Here is a 23,957-nt window from a genome sequence, read left to right as displayed (position 1 = left end):
AAAAAAACAATAACATAAAACAAGACAGTCCATGTTCCCTTCGACTTTTTCAATTAAACAAAAAACGGATACCAATATTTATGTTTTGAGTGTTTCAAATAAAACATTTAACAAAGCATATCTAATAAAAATCGAAAATAAAATGTTTGCTTTTTGCCAATACAGTGATACATTAAAAAAAAAAAACAAGAACATAAAATAAGACAGTAAATGTTTTTGACTTTTCCATCCATCCATTACCCGAATTATATTAAAAAACACAAATTGGTACATTTGGATTTTTTTCTCAAGAATTAAAAAAAAATAATCGAAAAAGAACTTTTTAAAATGGGGTGCAGTTATTCAATTAATTTGATAAGAGTAATATTTCAAAATGACGTTGTGATCTAGGTTCGTGACTGACATTTCACAGCGCACACTGCCACCTGCTGGACATAAATATACTCTGCGTGACGTCAGCAGGGTACTTTCATTCCATGGTGACAAGTTGTAATTATGTACAAATACCTCTTAACTGTATGCATACACATGGTACGTCCATTTTTTAATACCTTTTCCATTATTATTGTAGTTTGCTCGTTTTTCAAACCTAACTCTCTATGCGAAGATTTTGGTGACAATCTTTTTGGGGTCACTAAAAATACCGAATGATGTCCAGATCCTGACGTCCCGACCCCACGCTGAGGTTCAGAGGATTTTAGAAATACACCACACTCTAATTTTTAGACCCATGTTAAAGAAATACAGTTATCCTCACTTCAAATCTCAAAATGGTTTTGTGGCTTCCAGCGGGAGATGGCCCAAATGGCTCAGAGGACAAGCCTGTCATAAGTCAAGGCACCGTGGTACTAAAAATTCTAAACATACTGGGTGGGGATGTTAAACGTATACAGCTCCTTAAAAAAAGGGATTCTGTGCCTTCTTTTAAGGCAAATGAAATGTGCAGTCACCTTGGTAGTGAACACAAAAGTCAAGTCACCATGTTTATTGTTGACAATCATCAGCAACATCGCAATGTTGACGAGCGACCGAGTCGGCGCAGTTGCAGAGGGGTCAAGTCAAATTAAATTAATTACAGTCAAAGATTAAAACCTCGCCAGGAATCATGTCATCCATCCTCACTGGACCGACCCAGCGGTGGTCTTAGTGAGCGCGAAGTGCTAACTGGAAGAAGGCCACAGCAAGTGCTTAGCTAGCTAAAAATGCTAACGGTCCATACGGGGGGAAGGGTTCATCCGATTCCATTAGGGAGAGCAAACGACAGCAGAGCCGCCCAAGCGGGACGCTTTCTCCGGCGGCCGCCGGGATCAGTAGCGGTAGTGGTCGGGCTTGAAGGGTCCTTCTGTAGGGAGGCCCAAATACTTGGCCTGTTTGTCAGTCAGCTTGGTCAGCTTCACGCCCAACTTGTCCAAGTGGGCTGCCGCCACCTGCTCGTCCAACTGCGAGCATACACAAACAAGAAAAACATACATGAAAAGAATCACCCAATTAAGTCCGCCAAGTACATCTTTAGTGGTTTTGAATCCATTTGAGTACATTTGTTGGGTTCCACGCAACATCTCGTTGTGAAAGCGCGATACAAATAAAGATTCTTTGTATTGAAAACACGATCAATTTGCAGCTCGTTAGTTTTCCCCCAAAAATGTGACTCGAGAACATCACGCAGCATCAAGTGCAGTCGGACCTTTTTGGGGAGGAAGTAGACGCCCACGGGATATTTGTCAGTGTTAGTCCACAGTTCGATTTGAGCCAGAACCTGAAACACAAACAGATAGAAGCAATGTAATATGCATACGGCTCCTTTTCATCCATTTTCCTGTTTCTTTTTTGAACAAAAATGTTTTTACGGTTATTAAATGAGCCTGATTTAAGAGCAAGAATGTGGCAAGGCACCTGATTGGTGAAAGAGTTGCTCATGACAAAGGAGGGGTGTCCCATGGCGCAGCCCAAATTCACCAGCCTGCCCTCGGCCAGCACGATGATGTGGCGTCCGCTCTTCATTCGGTAGCGGTCAACCTGCAGCGGCCGGCGCACAAAGGGAAAACGAGCATTTCTTAACGCTCTCCACTTTTCTTTTGCCGTTCGCGTCCGCCCCGTTTTCTTTCCTTTTTTAACCACGTTGGCTGCATTCAATGCAAATGACATGAAAACTTGTGATTTTAAAAAGACTCCTGCTACGTACAGTATACGATGTAAAACAACGATAAACAATATCTGCCAAATGTGTGGCTTCAACTTAAGAGGCATTGTGCCGCTCCTTCCGTGGCCACCTGGGGGCAGTAGAACAGCCTTCCAGATACACAGCCTGAGCTTCTTTGCGCCGCCGTTATGAATTCTTTCCAGATGACAAAGAATATATTATGTCTGAGTTGATTATTGTAATCTCAGTTGGTTTTACCTGCGGCTTGATGTTGATCTTTTCCGCGGCGTTGGCGTTGAGCCAGCTCATGTCGATCTCGCAGTCAAAATGTCCGATGTTGCACACTATGGCGTCGTCCTTCATGCTCTCAAAGTGACTGTCGGGGGTGGAGGGGGGAAAAAAAAAATGTAAGCAAAACACCAACACAGTCACATGGGAGACAACTGGTGCTGTGACTCGGGACGGCTACCCAAGTTGGTCCGGACTGATTTGGCTTACAATCAGCACGTATCGAGTCAGGCGGAATCAAACGTTGCCGTGTTTCGGCCCCTAAGTGGAGACTTGCTAGTTGTGTGCGCGCGCGGGAGTGGAAGTGTCGGCCATTTTTCATGACACGCGCACAATTTAAAATTGCACCTACTGTGCCTGGATGATGTCCTCGCAGCCAGTGGTGGTGACGAAGATATTTCCTTCCTGGCAGGCTTCGTCCATGGTGGTCACCTCAAAGCCTGCAACGTACATTGCAGAGGACAAGTGTGCACACCCCGGATCAAATCTGGCTTTTGTGATACGGGGCAAAGGGGGTAGGGGGTTCCAAATAAATCATTTTTCTGCATTGCGACTTATAATTTGAATGAAAACAGCGGGGGGCAAAATTCAAATGGAAGTTAAAAAAAAAAAAAAAAAGAAACATTGCACACCCTCTTACAATCGAGCATGTGACCACGGTAACGATGAATTCTATTCAAAGATGTGAAATGAGCCAGCCAACACCTGACGACAGAGCTGAGAGACTCGACGCTATATCTCGCAAAGACGATACAAAACATTTGATCGTGGCCCCTTTACTACTAGCGTGTTATGGTCATTTGTTATGTGCTGCAAACTGCATGCAAAACCAATGCACAAATATGATTGGCTGCCTACAGGGAGTCACTCAAAATAGCCACCTCAGATGAGTGAAGGCCAGCAGCTTTTTGTCTCCTCCTCTCCTGAGCAGAGAGGGGAGAGATAAGCAGTTACACTGACAGGGATGAGTGGGGGCACGCTCGCACGGACGTGTTTCTGTTATGTCGTTTGTAAAGCATTATCCTGAAATAAAAACAGCAGGCCCCGGTTAGCCCCAAGGACAACGCGAGTCGCCTACGGGTCTCTTCTAAAAAATAGCTCACCGGTGATGGGACACTGTGACTTAACGAAGGAAGAATTCCGAATAACTACCGCCGAAAGGCTTTCTACCCAAGCGACGGTGACGCGGCGAACCGCTCACCCTCCATGGCAGCCTGCAGGGCGTTGATGGGGTCGATCTCTGTGACGATGACGCGGGCGCCGAACGCGCGCAGCGCCTGCACGCAGCCTTTGCCCACGTCGCCGTAGCCCGCCACCACCGCCACCTTGCCGGCGATCATCACGTCGGTGGCGCGCTTGATGCCGTCGATCAGGCTCTCGCGGCAGCCGTACAAGTTGTCAAACTTGCTCTAAAACCAACCGAGCGGCATTAGCATTATCACACCCGACTTACGCGCAAGTACAAAATCGAGAACGGTCAGGAATCGGAGGACATTAAATTGGACGCGCTGCGGCGTTTGTTACCTTGGTGACGGAGTCGTTGACGTTGATGGCAGGCACCTTGAGCTCTCCCTTCTTCATCATCTTGTACAGGTTGTGGACGCCCGTGGTGGTCTCCTCGGACAGGCCGCGGATGCCTGGCGGACACACGCCCCCCACGCGTAAATACACGAGCGAGCGGGAATCCGCGTTCACGGAGGAGACCCAAACGGGTGCGCGACGGCGCTCAATAAAACGCGGCATCGTCATCGCGGTCGACTGCCTTTTGCTCTCTGCCGCCTTCTGACACAGCTGCGGCGCCCCAAGGGGCACACAAGTGCATGTAAAGCGTCGGAGTATAATATTCCTTTGCTTTATTATTCAGTGACTTATGACACAAATGAACTCCTTCAGTTTGAGATGCACGCAAGTGGATGTAAAGCGTCGGAGTATAATATTCGTTTGCTTTATTAGTCACATGAACTCCTTCAGTTTGAGAAGACCTCGTTTCAAGCCCAAACTCACCTTGGAGCAGCTTGGGGTACTTGCTGTGGACCAGGTTGGTGAGGTCCCCCCCGTCGTCCAGGATCATGTTGAGGGCTTGTCCGTCTTTGAAGTAGATGGTCTGCTCGATGCACCACATGTACTCCTCGTCCGTCTCGCCCTTCCATGCGTACACTGCGTGGGAGGGAGCGGCGTACAAAAGTGGCTGTCATGGGGTGCATGCATTCATGCAGTGGACAGCCGTTATTCGTGTGGGACGGAGACCAGGCCAAACAGCAAAAATCCGCAACAAATTAAGGCTCCTCATAAATGCCCTGAAAAAAAGTTACATTTTTCAGGCGGGGGAAAAAAAAACCATCCATGGGTGGCTTTAAAAGAAGTAAAAATCGATGAAAAGGTGAATTTGCTTATGCCTAATGGCAAATATGCAGGGGTTCACTTTGACCTACAAAATACTGGCCTGCGAATCCACGATGCAGTGGAGGAACAATGTAAAGCAAAACCTTTTGAGGTTACCTGGGACGCCGGATTTGGCGATGGCGGCCGCAGCGTGGTCCTGAGTGGAGAAGATGTTACAACTGGACCACTGAACCTGCAGGCGGGGGGGGGCGGGAAAAAATAGTGAGACACTTCAGACAAGAATCAAGTCAGGTCAGATGGAGGAAAAAAGTGATGCGTATGTTAAGTTTCCTTTGTGGAAATTTTCAGATGGGTGAAAAACAGCTGTTAAAAAAAAAAAAAAGTCACGTTATGAGGCCTCATTAAAAAAAAAAAAAAAAAACTACAGACATACGTGGTATTTTTTCTGAGCAAAAACAAACCAATGAAATGTCCAAATGCGTGCGTGCAGCGCAACTGGAATATGTTGGCGGTCAACAAGACGCCGAGTCCTAATTGTTGTGCCGACCCAGGGCAGATGACCGACCGCCTTTTTGCTTTCTGCCACCTTATGACGCAGCTGCAACATGGACGGCTGAGCTGCAACGCCTCAAGGGGCAAACACTTTACCCGAGATGAAGCTTCCATGACCGGAAAAGGCCTCACGCACGGCGCACACACACACACGCACGGCACACACACACACACACACACACACACAGGCAGACGCAAAGGCTCAAACGCAGCCGTAGAAGAGGGATCGCCCGAGCGAGCACAGACCTCCGCTCCGAGCGCGGCGAGCGTCTCGATGAGCACGGCCGTCTGCAGCGTCATGTGCAGACATCCGGCGATGCGGGCGCCCTTCAGAGGCTTGGAGGCGCCGTACAGCTCCCTCATCTTCATCAGGCCCGGCATCTCGTTCTCGGCGATGTCGATGGCCTTGCGCCCCCACTCGGCCAGGCTGATGTCAGCTGAGGAACGGAGCGCGGGGGTTAAAATAAAAGTGAGCGGGTCATCACATCCTCACATGCAACTCAACTGTACGATGGAAGGAATTCCTTGACATACCACGTGAGGGAGCCCACATTCTGCCACTTTTGGGGGGTGATTAATTGATGAATCGGATTAATCGCAAAATTTGTATCCCCTTCTTGAAAAACAGGATGTTATTTCAAATTGACCACGCACAAAACACACAAATAGACCTTGAATCACTTGCTGTTTTGGCTCATAACACCCCCACCCCCCCAAAAAATGCAATTCTCAGAAGTAAACATAGATGGTTTGCAAATGACTCTTTTTGATTCAACTCAAAGTCAACGAATCTGCTTGTATGGAGGACAACAACGGCTTTAAACGTTTCAAGCTTCAAAATAGTTGCTTAATCATGACACCTCTCAATTTAAAGACATTTCATATAAAAATGTCCAAATTACGGCTCGAACTAACAATAATTTTCCTAACACGGGACACCAGACTGCCCCTAAATTGTGGTATTTTGTGACTGAAATTTGAGCCAATGCAACAAAATTTTCACCAACTCATGCACGCGCGAGCAATACGTTGGCAGATTTTTTTTTTATCTTTTAAATGATTCAATTTTTTTGTTGTTGCTGACAAAGCTTTGCTCCTACGGAAGGGCACAGCTGCAAATGTGGAGTAACAATATTTTGATATCACACTATATAACCAGTAGCAAAACGGAAAATTCTTTCAAGGTCTGGAGAACATCAAGTGACAGATTGACAGGCAGTAAATCAATCACTAGCGGGGTTGCCGGACGCATGGACCAAGGTTGTCTTGACGGAAGTGTGGACTTTGGCCCTTTGCTCTTATCTGACCGCATGCTGTTGAGCAACGCACATTTTTCACCTTACTTGATACTTTTGACAGATTTTTGTTATGCCCGCGCTATATGTGACATTGCCGTGCAGAGGTAGGAATGACTTCATTTTTTTTTTCTTCAAAACTCCAGAACATGCAAAACGATCAGATGCATTCACAAATACGTCGGCGCCAGTTTTTGTGCTAATTCAAAAATGTAATTTATTCATTACAATTTGCATTTTAAAGACTCAATTAAAAGGCAACCTAACATGAAATGACGGCAGTGGCCTTATATGTAGTATTTCTTTAATGGCAGTTGTCAATAACATTGGAAACAGTAGATAAATACGAAATATTTGCAGAAAGTACTTGTAATAAAATATTTGAAAATCATAAACTTGCTTCAGAAATAAGCCTATAGGTTTACTCAAATGAAATAAAAACGAATTAATTTTGAACTTGCCGTACAACAAAACAATACAAATATCTACAATATAAGAAAGTAGGAAAAAGGTCACGCATACATTAATTCATATCCTGTAAACGGATAAATATTTTCCATTTATTGATTGTGCCTTTAACCCAAATCAGTTTCCATTATTACCAACTTTAATATACTTTCAAGGTATAATTGTTGATATCATGTCAGGAAAATGAATAGCTAAATTTATATTTACCAATATTTTACATTTTCATTTGATTTTTTTTATTTCGGGGGTGGTAGCACGTGCGGCATTACGACAGTCTGCCGCCGTCAATCACGCCGGGGAGGGAGCATGGCGCGCTGATTCATGGGAGATGAAGTTCGTATGCAAATGAGCCGTTGCGCTTAGCCTCACTCAGAAACTACAACATCCGGAATCCAACGCGACTGTTCGCCTCGACGTCACGACTCGTTTCAAAATCATTCACACGCTGCGGAATGGAACAAACAGCTGTTCCCCGAAAAATTCAAAAATAATACTCCAACACGACCTCAATACAAAAACGCTTTACAATTCAACAAATGGAGCGTTTATGCTAGCGTGTAAAGAAATCAGGTCGATACAAATGTGATTTTATAGCATAAAAAAAGCTTTTTCTGATCTCGTAGTATTGTGCCACTTGCTCATGCTAGCGAGCTAACTAAGCATAAAGCACACATCACCGCACGCGCAAAAGTCGACTTAAAAAGGACGGCTAAACAGCTAAATTCGAGACTGACCAACTTTGTAGGGAAGTTTCTCAGACATGGTTGCAAGTTTGTGTTGGTCAAGCTCAGTTGGAGGAAGTGGCAGCAGCCTGGCCGACGAGAAGGCACGGAGAGGAGGAACCCAATCATGTCGCCGTGGTTTTTATGCACGCGGACGCTTCCTCGGTGCTTGACAAGCGTGGGGGCGTTGCTTGGAGGGCGAATTATGGTTTCCCATTGGCTAAAGGAGCACATCGCCCCAAATACATGTGACGTGATTGGTCGGGTAGGTGGAGCAGAGACGCCCCTTGGACTGATGCGTTCAGGTGCTGCCTATGGATGCGACAACCAGTTGGGTGTGTAAAATTGAGAGTTTGAGCTCATTTAATCGCTTTTTACGACACGTTTAATTTAACGGCGGTGTTCAATTACTTTTATGGTGAATGATGTTATTTTCAGTCAACAGCAAGCGAGAAAATGGCCGCCCACCGAGATGGACAAAAACAGATTGGATTTTGCTGCTCAACTCATATTTAGAGATGGGCGGGTGAAGCTTCATGAATCTTTGAGGCTTTCCTTAATTCTGCTGAACCAGATTCGCGGCGTTGATGTTTCAGTGAAAACTAAATTAGGGACATCTAGTGGATGAGTAACGTCAAAGCAACCTCCGTCACCAAACGGGGTAAAATAATGGCAGAGAGCCACCTCTTTCATCAATACAAGTAAAAAGAAATAAACATGCTCCTGATCGATGTATCATTTACGGAGTGCTTTACAAATTACTGAAATATACGAAGTTGCCTTAAAAATGCTGTTACAGAGTGCTGATTTTTGACTATTGGGGCAAATAAAATCAGTGCAACCAAACATTGCATTTTCAGTACACAGCTGTGGTCAGCAATCACGCTGTGAACAGCTGCCTCTTCCACTCATATCTTTCAAGTTTGCCGCTGTGTCACAAAAAATAAATAAATGAATACTTTTGGGGGTATTATTGTTTCATAACGTGAGGGCAGAATGACAAGATAATCACTGCTCGGAAAGTACAGGATCACCACGATCTTCAATTTGATGTCCACTCAATGCAATTACATGTTTGACCCAAATTTGATAAAAACATTTTTGGTCTTTACATTATAAAATGAGCTAGTTTTGATGTGGTACAGCTCAAATTCGATCACGTTTTTCAGGCATCATTACTATACTAGATAAGGGTACATTGAGAGGCTAATCACAGATCAGGAATGCTCACATCATGAGTTTTCATTTGAGGTGTGACTCCATACAGCTTCTTGCAATTTGATTTTTGAACTGGTACAACCGAATTTGATACAAGGTTTTGGGAAGGTCCTTGCTGTATTAACTGAGGGTGTATTGTGAAAGCAATCCTGGATCAGGAGAGCTCTCATCGTGAACTTTCATTTGAGGTATGACAAGATGCACTTTGTGGCAATTTGATTTTTTAACTCAAATTTGAGCCAAATTTTTTGCATTTGCAAACGAAAACCCTTCACCATTTCCACTGATCCGGCCACTCTTTAAGTGGATCGTTTCCACGTAATGCAATTGGACCTTGAACTTGTTTATGCCAATGATGGATCAATCGCAAAGTGGACAATGTTTCACTTTGGATTGATCATTGATTGAGACACGCTCGTTGTAAATCGCGTTGCTGGCTGCACATTCAAACGCGCACACACACAGTCAGTGATGAAAAAAAATGATTACAAACACGCACTCTCGAAAACAGCATTTGTATACACAAAACACCACAAAAAGGCCTCACACAGCAAACTGTCAAAGTGACGCATCTTGCATGCTGACATCCATTTTCGGACACATTGCCTGTCGAGGTTGAAGACTGGCGTGCTCATCAATTGCGACCTTCTCCAATACACGTAAAGTGACATTTTTTTGGCGGCTTGGTCCTGTTTATTGAACAGCACAGTTTGAAGCGCGAGATTATAAAACTTCCCGACAAGTCAGAACGGGACATCAGCTCCTGCATCTTCCATTGTCACCTAAATGTCTCTCTCTCTTTTTTTTCTCCTTTTTCTCTCTCTTTGTTTTCCAAACGATAAGGAGGGCAAATATTACGACTTGTTGTGGTTTTGGATGGAACCACCTGTGCACACAAATGAGTTCATTGTTCACATTGACCGCTTCCACCTGAAAAATATGCATGATGGGAGGTCGGTATGAGTGCATACTTCAGGATGGTTGTCAGCTGGAGGTACGGTGGTCCGCTTGAGTTTAGTTGGTGGCCCAGGCCTGCAGGTCGGCCATGTCCAGGTCGTCTTCCTCCTCCTTCTTCCTGGCTGAAACGCAACAATAACACCAATGGCAACATTATCGCGGAGCTCAAACTCCTAACAGGTCATCACAAGTTTGTCTCAGGTGGCCCGCAAAAAAGTGTTTGATTTAGCAACGTGAAATTTGGTCGCCATTGTAATACATTAGGGGAGACAAAAAAAAAAAAAAAAAAGTCTCAAAAAGCTATGCCTGAAAAGATAGGAAGGTGGCCATTTTGGCTCAAGGAAGCCATTTCAGGGTTATTTTGCCCTCTTGAAATGACTTCATTTCTTCATAGTAATGGTTTTTGAATAGTTTGTCCCTCAAGTTTTACTTGGCGACATTAAATTTGGTAGACATGTCTATCCTGAGGAGACCCACAAAAAGACCCGAAGAAGCCCAGCATACAAATGAAGTCTGCCATTTTGGTTGGAAAGCAGCCACTTAGTGCTCACTTGCGAAAAAGTTGAAGAATTCTTGGTCGCACAGCCTATATACTTTTGAGGGGAAAATTCCACATGGAATTCGGTAGACATAACGATCATGAGTAGACGCACGAAAAAAAAAACGTTTTGAGGGATACCGTCCCCCCCCCCCCCCCCCGCACCCCACAAAAAACCAACCAGTTAAATCCGCCATTTTGGTTCTAAAGCGGCCATTTAGTGCTCAATTGCAAAAAAAAAAAAGTTTCACAACTGTTAGTAGCGTGTCCTGGATTATTTGACATTTTATTTATTCATTTTTTAAATGTAGCTTGAGGCCAATTTGACATTGCAACATGAAATTTGGCAGGCGTCGAACATGAGCAGACCCACACCTGGTCTGGACGGCAACGATGTGGCCGGGACGCTGGGCAGGGTGACGTCCGGCGTTCCTTCCACGTCTAGCAGATTCCTGTCCAGCTCTTCCTGCTCCAGCTCCTCCAGCTCGGCCATGAGCTCATCCTGAGGAATCAAGTCGTTTGTGTCAAGAGGAAAAAAAAAAAAACGTCACCGCAGTGAAAAGCAGATGCAACGCTCGTACCTCGTCCACTTGATCGCCGAAACTGATGGGATTGGAAATGACGTCTGTGATTTCCTGCGCCAGCTCCTGCTGCTCCATGATGTCCGACATCAGGTCGTCCACGCTGTCGACGTTCCTGTCGTCCGACACGCGCGCAAAAGTCACAACACTAACACCGACGTGGTCTTCATTTCCCTCACGCGCACGCTCACAAAAAACTACTTGTTTTAAAAATATGAATTTGAAAATGAGAACATATTATAAATCGACCGTTTTACATACACATAAACCATTCCTGTTCATGCGCGTATGTGTGCGTGCACGTTCTCTCACAGCTCTTTGTGCGCGGCCTTCATGGCCTTGGCGGCGAAGCCCATGTTCTTCAGCACTTCCGTGTTGGTGTTGGCGTTCTCGAGCGCCTCCCGTTGGAACTCGATGGTGGACAGTGTGCCGTCGATCTGCTCCAGCTGCTTGCTGTAGCGTTTTTTCCTCTTCAGGGCCTGCAGTGCCGCTGCGGGGATCGTAAAGTCAAGCGAGAAAGTAAGTAAAGTAGTGAAGGAGTTACGGCTGGTCAAGTAGTAAACAACTGTTTTTTGTTGGGGTTTTTTTGCGAGCTAAAAATTGAGTTGCGAGTCAATTGAAAAAAAAAAATTGCAATTAAAGATACTGTGATGTGCCCGCATGTAGGCAAGGAGAGCCACGGTCGTATTTAGTGAAGCAGGAAAACAGTCAAAACACAAATACAAGACTCGCAAGGTGCTGATGTAGGCCACGGCTCATCACTAGACGCTCACATGCAGATTAACCGCCTCCATCTGCTGATGGCTCTTAATAGGCCACACCCTTCAAGGCCCATATCCAGCATACAAATACTTCATTCAGTACATATCATGCAGCTATCCTTTTTTTTTTTTTTTTTAAATCTAAACAGACCAGTTTTTTTCTTACAATTCCTTCCATTCTCTGGCATTATGTTTTAGAGGTCTGGGATGGATTCATGACAAATTTACATCGTCACCATCAACACAGATCGGGATCAGGACTGGAGTGCACACATAAAAAAAAAAAAAAAAACATACTCTGACAACACCATCTAAATGCTGATTTCTCCCAAAACGTCCTGTGCAAATTGTGAAGGAAACACATGTGCCTCGGCAGACAGAACAGACTGTAATCCCAGTGAGGCAGGACTCTTTTTTTTTTTTTTTTTTTTAAATCAGATTAAACCTCATCTGATTAAAACGTATGGCAGCAGCTTTTAGGCTGAGCGAGTGGGCCAATGGGCCAAACAACATCTGAAAAGACAAGCACGGATGCCCTGGTTGACTGGAAAGACTAAAAAGAGGAGTGGACCGAAAAACAAAACCAAAAGTCGAAACATGATGCGCATCCCGCAAACATGAGTGCATTTTGCTTGACTTCGACAACATCACATCTTCACATGAATCAACATTTTTTTTTTTTTTTTTTTGGTGGCATTTTCTTTCAGGCCACACGGCTCAGCCAACCTCCTACCCGAGAGGTTCCACTGCATGCTCGTGTTTGTCGAGCGGCCGTCATGTGAGGCGTCATTTTGTTGGTATGATACCGCTTTTCAAAGAAGCTTGTCCGTCGCCATTTAGCTATGTCGAAATTCAAGTTCCCCCCCACCTGCACGTCTAAATAGCGCAGCTGACGTAGCACGTGAGAGGTTTACCATAGGTGCTTGAAAGGAAGCCCAAACAAAGACTCCATATTGCCCAAGGCAGGCAAAACTCTGCTAAATGATCACCATTTCCACTATAGCATTCCTTTGCTACCCACTGACCGACTGACATGATCCAGAAAATAATCATAATAATTTCTCAGAAACCGTTTGGGTGTCCAACACAAAAATTAATAAGAACCTTGTTCACATCCTGAAGTATCAACAATATTAACATATTTAAAAATCATATTTAATTTGCCAGAGGTGTAAATATTTTCTTTTATTATTTGCTTTAAGTTTGGAGTTGGGGAAAATGTTATGTTTGCTAGTGAAGATGATATTTTTACCGCTTTCGTAGGACTATGAAAGAACATTATTAAAAATGGTGCTTCGAAAATGCTGTACATTCAAAGAAAGTCGTACAGTTGAGGTCGCTCATATCGTCCCGAATGACAAACAATGAACTCATTGACTGCTGTGAACATTTGGCAAACGGCGACATTGCATTGCTTTGGCTTGGGGATCAGCATAGCTTTTGTGTTGAAGATAAAGATTGGAGGTTAAATCAGCAAGTCCTATTGATCATGAGGTAGAAAAATGCCAACATGTTGGAAGTTGGACAGGTTTGGGCAGCTCAAACCGAGTCCTGTATCATCTGAGTATGTGTCACGGTAGGTAGTAGAATGTGTATGTCGCCATCAGGAGAACGGAAGAAGCTGTTCATCGAACACATGGCAAACGCAAAAAAACATCTGCTTTCACTTGAGAAAACAATGATGAGCATTTTTGCTAATTTTGGTACGGAATATCGGTATAGGAATTAAACTCAACTCAAGTGTATTTCTCGAGCACTTTCAAACAGCCATCGCTGCATACAAAGTGCTGTACATGGAGCAATTTAACATATACAACAAACAGTAAAGCAAATCGGTAATAAAGACGGTAGAAAGCACCGAACAGCAAAACCAAGAACGAATCTAAGTCACGCTGAGTCAAATGCCAAAGAATACAAGTGAGTTTTGAGGCGGGTTAAAGTTTGTTTTTAATCCGATTCACCGACTAGTGCCCCCCAAAACGACAAATTAATAAATTGTTAAAAATAATTGTTAGCTGCAGCTTGCAGTCCTATAGTACATTTGCACTTTAAACAAAGAAGTCGAATTTGTTTGCCCTTCTTTCTCTTTTGGACAACCATTTGTACTTTTACTCGCGTAAAGCGTGAGTATATTCATTTAGGTGCAGTGTGAGTACTTTCCCAAGGTTTTTTTTTTTTTTCTTTCGCCGCCGCCTGTCAAGGTGATTTAAAAATGGATCGACGTCCAGTTAGCTTGCGTGCTAACGAGGTGATGAACGAAAGCGACTGCGGGCCGTTTTTTTCGGGCCCCCTCACCTCGCTGGTTCTTCATCCCATGCTTCTTGGCCGTCATGATTTCTTGCTCGATTTTCTTTTCGAGGAATTCCTGCTTTTTTGCCAACATCTCCTCGGTCTCTCGGAGTTTCTGGACAGCCTCCTGGGGTGTGGGCCCCTTGCCGCTTTTACCCCCGCCGCCGGTGCCGAACCACTTTCCGAACAGCGACATGCTTGTGGACCCAAGACGATTGTGTTAGTAAAGAAATAAAGTTCAAGCTTTCCTTTTTTTTTCCCCTTCGTGGCTAAATCTGGCCGCCCAGCCGAGCCGAGTAGAGTCGAAAGTGCCTGGCGACCTGGCGCTGGTGTCGCTGATGTTGTTTTCCGTGTACTTCCGCCTTTTCCATACGGGTCTCACGATGTCATGACGTCAACGCCGAGCCGTGACTCACCAAGGAAGTTTCCCGCCCAAAGTGGACAGGTGTGACCGAGTCACCACCACAACAAAAGATGATATGTGATTCACCGTCAAAGCAACATTACAGGTGGAAATGAAATGAATTAGATGTATTAATAATGAATAATCGATCATAAATAAATTAAGTAAAAAAAAAATTAACAACGAATGCACGATCAAGTGAATTGTTGTTTACTTTGCATAACAGTTGATTGCAGGCTCCATGCCGGTCAAAACATTACCACCGCCGTCAAATAAGTCAAACCTACGTCATTTCACATAGCTTTTCTTACAGAAAGGCCTCCAAAAGTTAAATGCTAAATGGATAACATACACCCACCAACATTATACAATTAACATTGTATGCTGGCCATTTGTGTCCCCTTACTTGCTTTATTATTATTACTGTTATTATTATTATTGAAAAACATATGTGTTAATACAAATGTAATGAAACTTATTTGTGGCTGATGCCATTTCCGACTTTTGCTCTTTAAACTTTGCAATAATGTATTTTTTACATTAACAATAGAAAAAAAATGTGGTATTGTACTGAAGATACTGTAGGCTCTATAAAAAGACACTATTTTTGATACTGTTTTTCCGACATATGCATTGAACAAAAATCATGGAATTTGAAGGGCTAGGACATAAAAAGGAATAAGGCTTCTGTAACAACGCAAGAACTCTTGTTCGTCAAAAGCTTGATACTGTATAAGATGCAACAAACTTAACGAAAAAGAAAGAACCCAATGCAGTTCATCTGCCTCCTGTTAGACCCGTCGAGGCCAGCAGAGCTCCTTGAGAAAACTGCGCCGGCCGTGTTGCAGCATGCCAGACATTTCCAGACCAAGATGGGCATGGGCTGAACGCCAGCCAATCACTGCCTGACTGGTTTGCGGCACCGGGGGGGAGGCACCAACCTGACGACGTACAAAGACTTTAGGTCAATTGGGAGGACGTAGGAAGGTACTGTGGGTAAGGCAGTTATAGTCAGGTAGTTTGGGACATTGTTTGGATTGGGATCCCATCTAGTGGTGATATTGCAATTTACAATGTCATACCTGGAGGTTGTTTTTTCTTTTTCGAATATATATATTTTTTTTCCATGGGAAACGTATGTTGAGTGTTTTTCGGTGTTTTTGACTATTTTGGGGCTTTTCAGTTTAAAAAAATAAAATAAAATAATACTTTTAAAAAAAATTATAATCCAGGGGCCACCAGTTGCCCATCTCTCCTGCTGCGGTACGATACAGTGCTAGACGACTACCTACTTCAGCTTAATTTTGCTGATATCTCTCATGATGGAGAAATGGGACACTGAAGTGACAAAATAATGTTCACCAGGAATCTTTTAATACACCCTTTCTTATTCTGTTTGCTGTTCTATTTGGCAGTGGTAGGCCTCTATTTATGACACCACAAAAAGTGCTGCTATCTCCCAAGGTGGACAAACGGTGCGCTTGTCAAACATATTCTCAGAAAATGCTGTCACCGTGTGGTGAAAAGAAAAACTGCACACCGAACTTGTTGGATTAACCTAGCAATTCCATGATTTACTGCAGCAATCAGAATGAGAGAAGATTTTTTCTTGATATTTTGTGAATATTTTTGTCACTTAAATGTCTCATAGTGGGAGATATAATTAGAGCTGCAAAAAGTCGTGGCCTATGATTGCCAATTAGGTAGCTAGATCGTTAGCTAGGTAGGTGAGCACCTAGGTACCAAAATTAATTAGTCGGTAGGTTCTCGTACAAGAGGTGGGAAGTAAATAGGTAGGTTGCTAATAGGTACATTGGTAACTTGGTAGCTAAATGTTCATACCTCTGGAGGACTTGGAGGTTGTTTGGGAGGTTCCACTGAAGATGCTTTCTTCAAATTAATGCTGTCCACCTCATACTGAAATAAGCAAAAGGTCACTCACACACACACACACACACACACACACACACACACACACACGCGCACAAACACACATTGATGGCCGTACCTCCTCGTAAAGGTGTGTGAGGAAACCCCACTTATTTGGCCACACATCTGCCGAATCCCTTTCTGCATTGACATGTGCTTTCCTGCACTTCCACGCACCCAAACAAACACACGTGCACACACAGTCATATAACCGCGGATATTCCCATAATCATTATCAAAATATATTTACCATATTTCATCCTGATGTACAAAGTTAACGGGCTCACAGCGCGTCTCCTCTGCCATCTTTCCTACTGTGTGTGTGTGTGTGTGTGTGTGTGTGTGTGTGTGTGTGTGTGTGTGTGTGTGTGTGTGTGTGTGATGTGGTGTAGTGCCTCCCGGGCCGGCTCATGTTACATGTGTGTGTAAGTGACACACAGACTAACCTGTTTCCTGTCACCGTGGCTACATGATATCACCATGGCAACAGTGAGACACAAAAGAGTCAACTTTGACCTGTCAATCAAAAGAGAGGTCGTCGCACAGGATGAACTCAAAGTGGCGCTCCTATCAAATGTAGATGAATTCGACGGGCTCAGCTGTTACGGACAAAAGCATTGGGACACCTACAAGAAGCGAAACGTGAAAATATGGCTCTTGGACAATAGTACAGCATGTACGGCAAGTGAAAATCACAGAATTTAGACTGAAGTCTTAGAACCCATAATGAGACCTTTTGACAAAGTACGCATTGATAATTCAGGCTGCAGTCCAACCTCGGATGGATTCATGATTGAAGAATAAATTTAATACAATGTATGCGTGCACAGAAAATATTCCCAGAAAAAAAAGTTGACATGAACAACATGTTTGATTGAGCCATATACTGTACCGCTACTTGCGCATCAGTGGTAAAATGTGCACCTTGATCCACACGTTGACGTCAGCAACCTTGTATGCGTGTGCGTGTTCTCCGTTGACTTGTGTTTGCATTTCAACACTGTTTGATGTGCATGTCGTGGATGCTGATGTTGGAGTCAAGAGGCTAAACGCTGAGTGTCAAAGCGCTTACCTTAGTTTTTGACCAACACTTACTGATAAATAAATGAACAAACTAACTAGCTGACCAACTAACAAACCTATTAACAAAAGAAGTCACTCATTGACAAAGTGATAAACAATCAAAAGTATGGTAAAAAAAAAAATAGCAAACAAACTGACTAACTAGCTAACCCATTACTGAACAACAAGCTCACTGTCGTTAACGTAATATTGAACAAACGAGCTAAGAAATTACTCAACAAATAAGCCAGGTGACAAATGAACAAACTGCTCGATCTGTTAAACTGTCGGAAAAACCAACTAACTAACAAATGAAAAAACAGAGTTACAAGCTAGCTAACAAACTAAGTTCACGGTTCAAAATGATGACAGCTTGAAATCCTTTGAATAAAAAAAAAAATGGATTGAAAATAAGTAGAACTGAAAATTATCTGGGTTAAAAATTGCTCCGTTTCAGAATCACGTTCGGTGTTGTTGAAGTGATAGACTTTCGGTGAGTCCAGTTGCAATGTCTTGTGCTGATGTCAGCACTGGCAGTGTCTCCAAAGTCTTTTAATGAGCGGTGTAAAGATTCAGAGGATGTTTTGTGTTTTCTTTTACAACTTGACGAATGATGCAATTGAGCGTGTCGTCCATAAACCACAGCGCTGAGGGCCTTACATAACACGCACCGTGTGTGGCATCGCTGGCGTGACCGTGTTGCGATCGGGTCGCCTTCCTTCCTGTTTGCCTGTAAATAAGACACAGAGAGCCAAGTCTGTTCACCCGTCGACCGGCGGTGATGCTAAAGCACATGACCACAGTGGGTGCCAACTGTCACGCACCCCAAGACAGCTTAAGATGCTGCATCTGTTGAGTCACTGCCCCGCATAAAGAAATCTAGACACAAATAAATACATGCATCAATAAATACCACTGACGAACTAACCAAAAGAAAAATGAACTAGCGAGCTGGCAAACTAACAAACTAGATAGTGACCCGCCTACCTCACTAAATAACTAAATAGTGGACATACTAAGAAGTGAGTAAGCAAACTAACTAACTAACTAACTAACTAACTAACTAACTAACTAACTAACTAACTAACCATCTCCCAAACAAAAAATAAATAAATGGACTGATTTACGAACAAACAAATAAACAAATAAATAATAAATGAATGACTTCATAAACAACCAAATGTGCAAAAAAACAAAAACAATATTCTTCTATCTATGAATTGATCCAAACAATACGTGCTATACAGTACATACATGGATGCTATTCCCTTTTCGATTGGCTCAGGTAAGAAGACGCCCAGGGTCATCCGGTGACGGAGTCATGCCATCAACTTACGTCAAAGTGGGTCAAAGTTCAAAGGCAAGCGCTGCTCATCATGGGATATTTTATCTGTGCGGCAGCGGGGGCCGCAGATAAGATGATCAATAATCAATAGGCTGTAAAGTTTTCATCAAACCACTTCCGTCAGCGGCCTAAAGGTTCTGGAATGAATCATTGATCCCGAAAAGAACAAGCGGTCCAGACGCACGGGAGACCCCCCCCCGCAACCCTGGCCGGGCCGGGCCGGGCCACACCTTCATGAGGGACGTCCCAGAGGATAAAAAGAGCGCACCTTAGTGAGACACACATAGGCGCACAAACGCTGGATGAGCTCACCATAAGCAACGGAAACCCGATAACAATTCAGGTCAGTCCCCGCACTTCTTCCATACTACATGATGCGTTATCGCTTGTCACCTTATTTTCTCGGTTTCTTCAAGGGGAAGTCAACTCCAATGTTTTCTTTCCAATAACATGTTCTACGTGCCTCCGCTAATTGAAACACGGCGTTCTGATGAATATTCTGTTTGTAGAATAGGAGATAAGCAGCAAAATGCACCTGTTTTTAGCCATCTTTCTGTCAACTGAAAATGACATCAAGTTGCTCAGGGCTCAGGTAACAACCAATCGCGGCTCACTTGAAGTTTGTCGTCAGGTAGTTAGTGACCGGTGACTGGTATTACTTGTTGGTTACTTTATTTGTCGATTCGTTGTCAAGTCAGTTTGATATGCCACTTCTTCATTAATTGAGGTGGTTAGTTGTTTTTTTTTTTTTTTTCTTTCTAGAGTTAGCTTCTAAGTTAATGTTTGTCACGACGTCTTTGACCCCGCACCGTGCCCCCCTTCAGAGTCCATCGCCATGCCTCCTCAGCTACAGTCTCCGAAGCGAGACGCGCCTCGGGTGCTGCGGGGCGAACTGAGCGCCCTCAGCCCGGCCGTCCGGGAGTTCGTGGAGGCCAACGTGACGCTCTGCCAGCCGGACGCCCTCCACATCTGCGACGGCTCCGACGAGGAAAACCGCGCCATCTTGGCCCGGCTGGAGGAGCAGGGCATGATCAAGAAGTTGCGCAAGTATCACAACTGGTAGGCCAAGTGCACAAAATGTTCAAAGCCTGCACGCAATTTGGAATGTCAAGGCTCTCCGGGATGTTTTGCTTGTTCGTGTACAACAGAGCGGAAAGAAAACCAGTCAAACCAGTCAGGACGATCCCCTCGCAACAGCAAACAATTCCCGCATTTCCTTCACTTTTCGTGTCCCAATACTTTTGTCCAGATTCCACTTTTTTCCTCTCGTTTGAGTTCTGTAAGATTTTCACCCACGTCCCGTCCCAATACCTTTGTTCCCGTTTGTCCCAACACTTTTGTTGGACTTGGCGCATTTTCGTCACTTTTCGCTTGCTGTCCACGTCTCGATGCTTTTGTCCAAAGTGCTCAGTTTTACTCGTCACGTCCGCTACGCTTGCCAATACTTTGGAGCAACTCCGCAGTTGGTGCCCGAATCCTTTTCTTTTCAAATTTTGCCGATGCTTTCGACCGAGTACTTTGTCCATATTGTCCATCTACTTCACTTTTCACTCCTTGGAGGTGTTTCAATACTTTGTCCCCTCGGCAGCTGGCTGGCCAGGACAGACCCTCGGGACGTAGCCCGGGTGGAGAGCCGGACGGTGATCGTGACCCGTGACCGCCACGACGCGGTGCCGACGCCCGCGGAGGGCGGCGTGAGCCAGCTGGGCCTCTGGATGTCCCCGGAGGAATTCGACAAAGCCGTCGCTCGGCGCTTCCCGGGCTGCATGAAGGGCCGCGCCATGTACGTGATCCCTTTCAGCATGGGACCGGTCGGCTCGGCGCTGTCCAAGATTGGCGTGGAGCTGACGGACTCGCCCTACGTGGTAGCGAGCATGAGGGTGATGACCCGCATGGGAAAGGCGGTTCTGGCCGCCCTCGGGACCGACGACTTCGTTCGTTGTCTGCACTCTGTCGGTTGCCCGCTTCCACTTCAAAGTATGTGGACTTCTCTCACGGCGCGGCTCGAGGCCTCCTCCGAGGAAGTAAGGCCGCATGTCGCCTTGTCTTCAGGGCCGCTGGTGAACAACTGGCCTTGTAACCCGGAGCAGACCCTGATCGCCCACATCCCGGAACGGCGGCAGATCGTCTCTTTCGGGAGCGGCTACGGCGGGAACTCCCTGCTCGGCAAGAAGTGCTTCGCCCTGCGCATCGCCTCGCGCCTCGCCAAGGAGGAAGGCTGGCTGGCAGAGCACATGCTGGTAAAACGCCCAACGCTCTCGTTTGCCCGCCAGAACCCACCCTGCAGAATCGGTACCCAACTTGCGTGTCGCTCAGATCCTGGGCGTCACCGACCCCGCGGGCCAGAAAAAGTACATGGCGGCGGCGTTCCCCAGCGCCTGCGGGAAGACCAACCTGGCCATGCTGAGCCCCACGCTACCCGGCTGGAAGGTGGAGTGCGTGGGAGACGACATTGCCTGGATGAAGTTTGACCGCCAAGGTGAGGAACCGTCACAGGAGCCCGCCCGCCGCCCCTTTCCCACGTCTCGTTTTCTTATTGTTCCCGTCGTTCCCTTCTCACGAGGTCGCCTGAGAGCCATCAACCCGGAGAACGGCTTCTTCGGAGTCGCGCCCGGCACCTCCGCCAAGACCAACCCCAATGCCATGGCCACCATTGCCAAGAACACCATCTTCACCAACGTGGCGGAGACCAGCGACGGAGGCGTGCGCTGGGAGGGCATGGACGAAGTTCTGCCCGACGGCGTCACTGTTACTTCCTGGAAGAACAAACCTTGGAGCCCAGAGGATGGTGAGAGATGGTGAAAACAGCAGAAAAGGCCCAAAATGCAAGACGATGACTTGGGATACGTTCCCCCCGGTTTGTTTAGGAGAACCTTGCGCCCACCCCAACTCCCGCTTCTGCACTCCTGCCGATCAGTGCCCCATCATCGATCCACTGTGGGAATCACCCGAAGGCGTCCCCATCGAAGCCATCATCTTTGGGGGCCGCCGGCCCGAGGGTGAGTCGGAAAGAGTCTGAGTTCCAGATCGGATTTGCGTGAGCTTCAGCCCGGTTTGCTACAATTTACCCCGATTGGACTCCTGGTGCCGTCCTCTGCGTTCTGTCAGGCAGTGAAACATTACAGATAGCCATTCATCCGTAGTCTTGCATTTATTTGCGGCTGGGACGTGGAGGGGAGGGAGGTGTCAGTTAGGGAAACCAAACTTTCCTGTTTCCAGTCAAATTCTCTTGGGTTCAACCTCGTCCTTCAGGCGTATACGAGGTCTTGGTGCAGTTTCAATTTAGATTTCTACTTCTTACTCTTAACAGTTGTAAAAGCAATCCAAACTTGATCTGGTACAAGCAGCACATGATGGCATCAGGTTTGACCCCAGAGGAGTCCTGTGGCTGGCTTTTGTTTGCGGTCTGAGAAATATGAGCATTGCGCCTCCATACATTTTTTTCCACGTATCCGGAAGCCAAGACTTCCTTGTCTCCAGCTACCTCTTCTTCTTCCACCAAGAGAATACCGAGACATTTGCAGTTTCTCAAGTTTGTCCCAGTTCTCTTGTAAAAGCAACTTGAATACAATGAATTAATCAAGTTTACAGATCATGAACAAATTTGGACCAGAGAAATCAAACTATACTTTAGATGTCAAAGGAGCCTTAAGAAATCGGTAATGTCCATAACTAAAGGTATCTTTCTGGTTTTCAGGCGTCCCGCTCGTCTACGAAGCGTTCAGCTGGCAGCACGGCGTCTTTGTCGGAGCCGCCATGCGTTCGGAGGCTACTGCCGCGGCGGAACACAAAGGTAGGTCTTGTAAGACGCTCGGGAACTCAAACGTTCAGACTTGCGCACGTGACCTAATCCCACCGAATGCCAAGAAGTCGTACCAAGAATGGTAGTCAACTGACTCGCCCTCATTCCCGGTCCCAGGCAAGGAGATCATGCACGACCCGTTCGCCATGCGCCCCTTCTTCGGCTACAACTTCGGTCATTACCTGTCGCATTGGCTCAGCATGGCGGAGCGAGCCAATGTCAAGCTGCCCAAGATCTTCCACGTCAACTGGTTCCGCAAAAGCCCCACCGCTGGTTTTCTCTGGCCCGGTTTTGGGGAAAATATCCGCATCCTGGATTGGATGTTCCGCCGACTGAACGGCGAGACCGGAGCGATGCCCTCCGCCGTGGGCTACCTACCGTGCCGTCATTCCTTACACCTGGATGGCTTGAGGGAGCCAGTGGACCTGGAACAGCTCTTTGCTCTGGACCGGGATTTCTGGCAGAAGGAGGTGGAAGAGATCGGGAAGTTCTTCACCACGCAGGTGAACGACGACCTTCCCGACGAGGTGGCAAGGCAGCTGGAACTCCTTCGGCAGAGGGTCAACCAAATATGAAAAAAAAAAAGGAAAGTAGCTCGAGAAAATTCGAAAGGTTGGGAACCTTCCTTGAGCATGCTAATCATTTTTGGCTAACCGCAAGTAAATCAAAGTGATCAATTTCACAGTGAATCCTGGTTTATCTGGAAGGGGGGGGGGTTATACGTTCCAGGCCAACTCATAATGGGTGAAAATTTGCAGAATAGAGACTGCGGGGTTCACCCCCAATGTTAACTGCAAGCAGCGGAATTCGTGGCATTCCTACTGAGTGGCTCGCATCCAGCGCTAACTGCTAGCGCTTCAGTCACCAAACTGTTTGTCTTGCCTACATTTATTTCATGGTAATTTATATTTCAATAACATCCAAGGCTCACTTCAGGTTTCTTGTTTCTCTTATTTTCTGACTTAATTTATTTTTATACACTGTACATCCATTTTTCTGAGATTTGGTGGAAATCTGATTTGAAAACATTTGTCTGTACGACTGTAATAAACACTTGGAGATCCTGTACCAAGATTTGACTGTGTAGTTTCATTCGTCGAGCAGAACAGCAACATGTTGACTTATAACAAAGGATACAAGAAAATCTTTGGCCACATTCTGTTAACGATGAAAAACAATTTATTTGCAAGCAGTTTGCGTTGTTTGTGCATCCCCCTCTTCGGATGAGGCCTTTGAATGGCTCCGTGCACTCCAGTTAGGGATG

At 45.5% G+C, this 23,957-nt stretch overlaps 4 protein-coding genes across 5 annotated transcripts; 1 reads left to right on the top strand and 3 right to left on the bottom strand.

The window, feature by feature from the left end:
* Nucleotides 1-973: 973 nt before the first annotated feature.
* ahcy (adenosylhomocysteinase) lies at nucleotides 974-7,968 on the bottom strand. The gene is made up of 11 exons (XM_019860500.1): nucleotides 7,821-7,968; nucleotides 5,570-5,760; nucleotides 4,928-5,003; nucleotides 4,433-4,585; nucleotides 3,953-4,065; nucleotides 3,630-3,837; nucleotides 2,781-2,868; nucleotides 2,399-2,516; nucleotides 1,894-2,016; nucleotides 1,685-1,756; nucleotides 974-1,439 (listed from the first exon to the last, which is right to left on the bottom strand). The coding sequence occupies exons 1-11, from the start codon at nucleotides 7,846-7,848 to the stop codon at nucleotides 1,308-1,310; spliced, it is 1,302 nt and encodes a 433-aa protein (XP_019716059.1). The 5' UTR covers nucleotides 7,849-7,968; the 3' UTR covers nucleotides 974-1,307.
* Nucleotides 7,969-9,696: 1,728 nt separating this feature from the next.
* LOC109510302 (charged multivesicular body protein 4b-like) lies at nucleotides 9,697-14,599 on the bottom strand. The gene is made up of 6 exons (XM_019860503.1): nucleotides 14,473-14,599; nucleotides 14,159-14,349; nucleotides 11,415-11,592; nucleotides 11,103-11,217; nucleotides 10,897-11,023; nucleotides 9,697-10,105 (listed from the first exon to the last, which is right to left on the bottom strand). The coding sequence occupies exons 2-6, from the start codon at nucleotides 14,346-14,348 to the stop codon at nucleotides 10,041-10,043; spliced, it is 675 nt and encodes a 224-aa protein (XP_019716062.1). The 5' UTR covers nucleotide 14,349; nucleotides 14,473-14,599; the 3' UTR covers nucleotides 9,697-10,040.
* Nucleotides 14,600-15,176: 577 nt separating this feature from the next.
* LOC109510272 (uncharacterized protein C20orf85) lies at nucleotides 15,177-16,790 on the bottom strand. Its single transcript, XM_019860454.1, has 3 exons — nucleotides 16,772-16,790; nucleotides 16,546-16,712; nucleotides 15,177-15,496 (listed from the first exon to the last, which is right to left on the bottom strand). The coding sequence occupies exons 1-3, from the start codon at nucleotides 16,788-16,790 to the stop codon at nucleotides 15,347-15,349; spliced, it is 336 nt and encodes a 111-aa protein (XP_019716013.1). The 3' UTR covers nucleotides 15,177-15,346.
* A 2,346-nt stretch (nucleotides 16,791-19,136) lies between these two features.
* Nucleotides 19,137-23,767, top strand: pck1 (phosphoenolpyruvate carboxykinase 1 (soluble)). 2 transcript variants are annotated; one of them, XM_019860499.1, is made up of 9 exons: nucleotides 19,137-19,234; nucleotides 19,716-19,950; nucleotides 20,480-20,868; nucleotides 20,944-21,131; nucleotides 21,208-21,370; nucleotides 21,455-21,679; nucleotides 21,759-21,890; nucleotides 22,589-22,684; nucleotides 22,811-23,767. In XM_019860499.1, the coding sequence occupies exons 2-9, from the start codon at nucleotides 19,727-19,729 to the stop codon at nucleotides 23,266-23,268; spliced, it is 1,875 nt and encodes a 624-aa protein (XP_019716058.1). In that variant the 5' UTR covers nucleotides 19,137-19,234; nucleotides 19,716-19,726; the 3' UTR covers nucleotides 23,269-23,767. The 2 variants fall into 2 exon arrangements, with proteins under 2 accessions (XP_019716058.1, XP_019716057.1); XM_019860498.1 differs by having other exon boundaries at nucleotides 20,480-21,131.
* The last annotated feature ends 190 nt before the right edge of the window (nucleotides 23,768-23,957 follow it).

The sequence above is a fragment of the Hippocampus comes genome, unplaced genomic scaffold (genome assembly GCF_001891065.2).
Source record: "Hippocampus comes isolate QL1 unplaced genomic scaffold, H_comes_QL1_v1.1 scaffold106, whole genome shotgun sequence".
NCBI classification, from domain to species: domain Eukaryota; kingdom Metazoa; phylum Chordata; class Actinopteri; order Syngnathiformes; family Syngnathidae; genus Hippocampus; species Hippocampus comes.
This window is presented reverse-complemented; position numbering and strand designations above follow the sequence as displayed.

Coding starts and splice junctions, on each gene's coding strand:
- ahcy (XM_019860500.1), bottom strand. CDS start 7,848: ATGTCTGAGAAACTTCCCTACAAAGTTG. Junction 4,586..4,927: donor CGCCAAATCCGGCGTCCCAG/GTAACCTCAAAA, acceptor CCTCCCACGCAG/TGTACGCATGGAAGGGCGAG. Junction 2,017..2,398: donor AGATCAACATCAAGCCGCAG/GTAAAACCAACT, acceptor CGGCCGCTGCAG/GTTGACCGCTACCGAATGAA.
- LOC109510302 (XM_019860503.1), bottom strand. CDS start 14,348: ATGTCGCTGTTCGGAAAGTGGTTCGGCACCGGCGGCGGGGGTAAAAGC. Junction 11,218..11,414: donor AAGGCCGCGCACAAAGAGCT/GTGAGAGAACGT, acceptor GTCGGACGACAG/GAACGTCGACAGCGTGGACG. Junction 10,106..10,896: donor ATCGTTGCCGTCCAGACCAG/GTGTGGGTCTGC, acceptor GTTGCGTTTCAG/CCAGGAAGAAGGAGGAGGAA.
- LOC109510272 (XM_019860454.1), bottom strand. Junction 15,497..16,545: donor AGGTACGGCCATCAATGTGT/GTTTGTGCGCGT, acceptor GTACGTCGTCAG/GTTGGTGCCTCCCCCCCGGT.
- pck1 (XM_019860498.1), top strand. CDS start 19,727: ATGCCTCCTCAGCTACAGTCTCCGAAGCGAGACGCGCCTCGGGTGCTG. Junction 21,680..21,758: donor ACCTTGGAGCCCAGAGGATG/GTGAGAGATGGT, acceptor CGGTTTGTTTAG/GAGAACCTTGCGCCCACCCC. Junction 21,891..22,588: donor TGGGGGCCGCCGGCCCGAGG/GTGAGTCGGAAA, acceptor TCTGGTTTTCAG/GCGTCCCGCTCGTCTACGAA.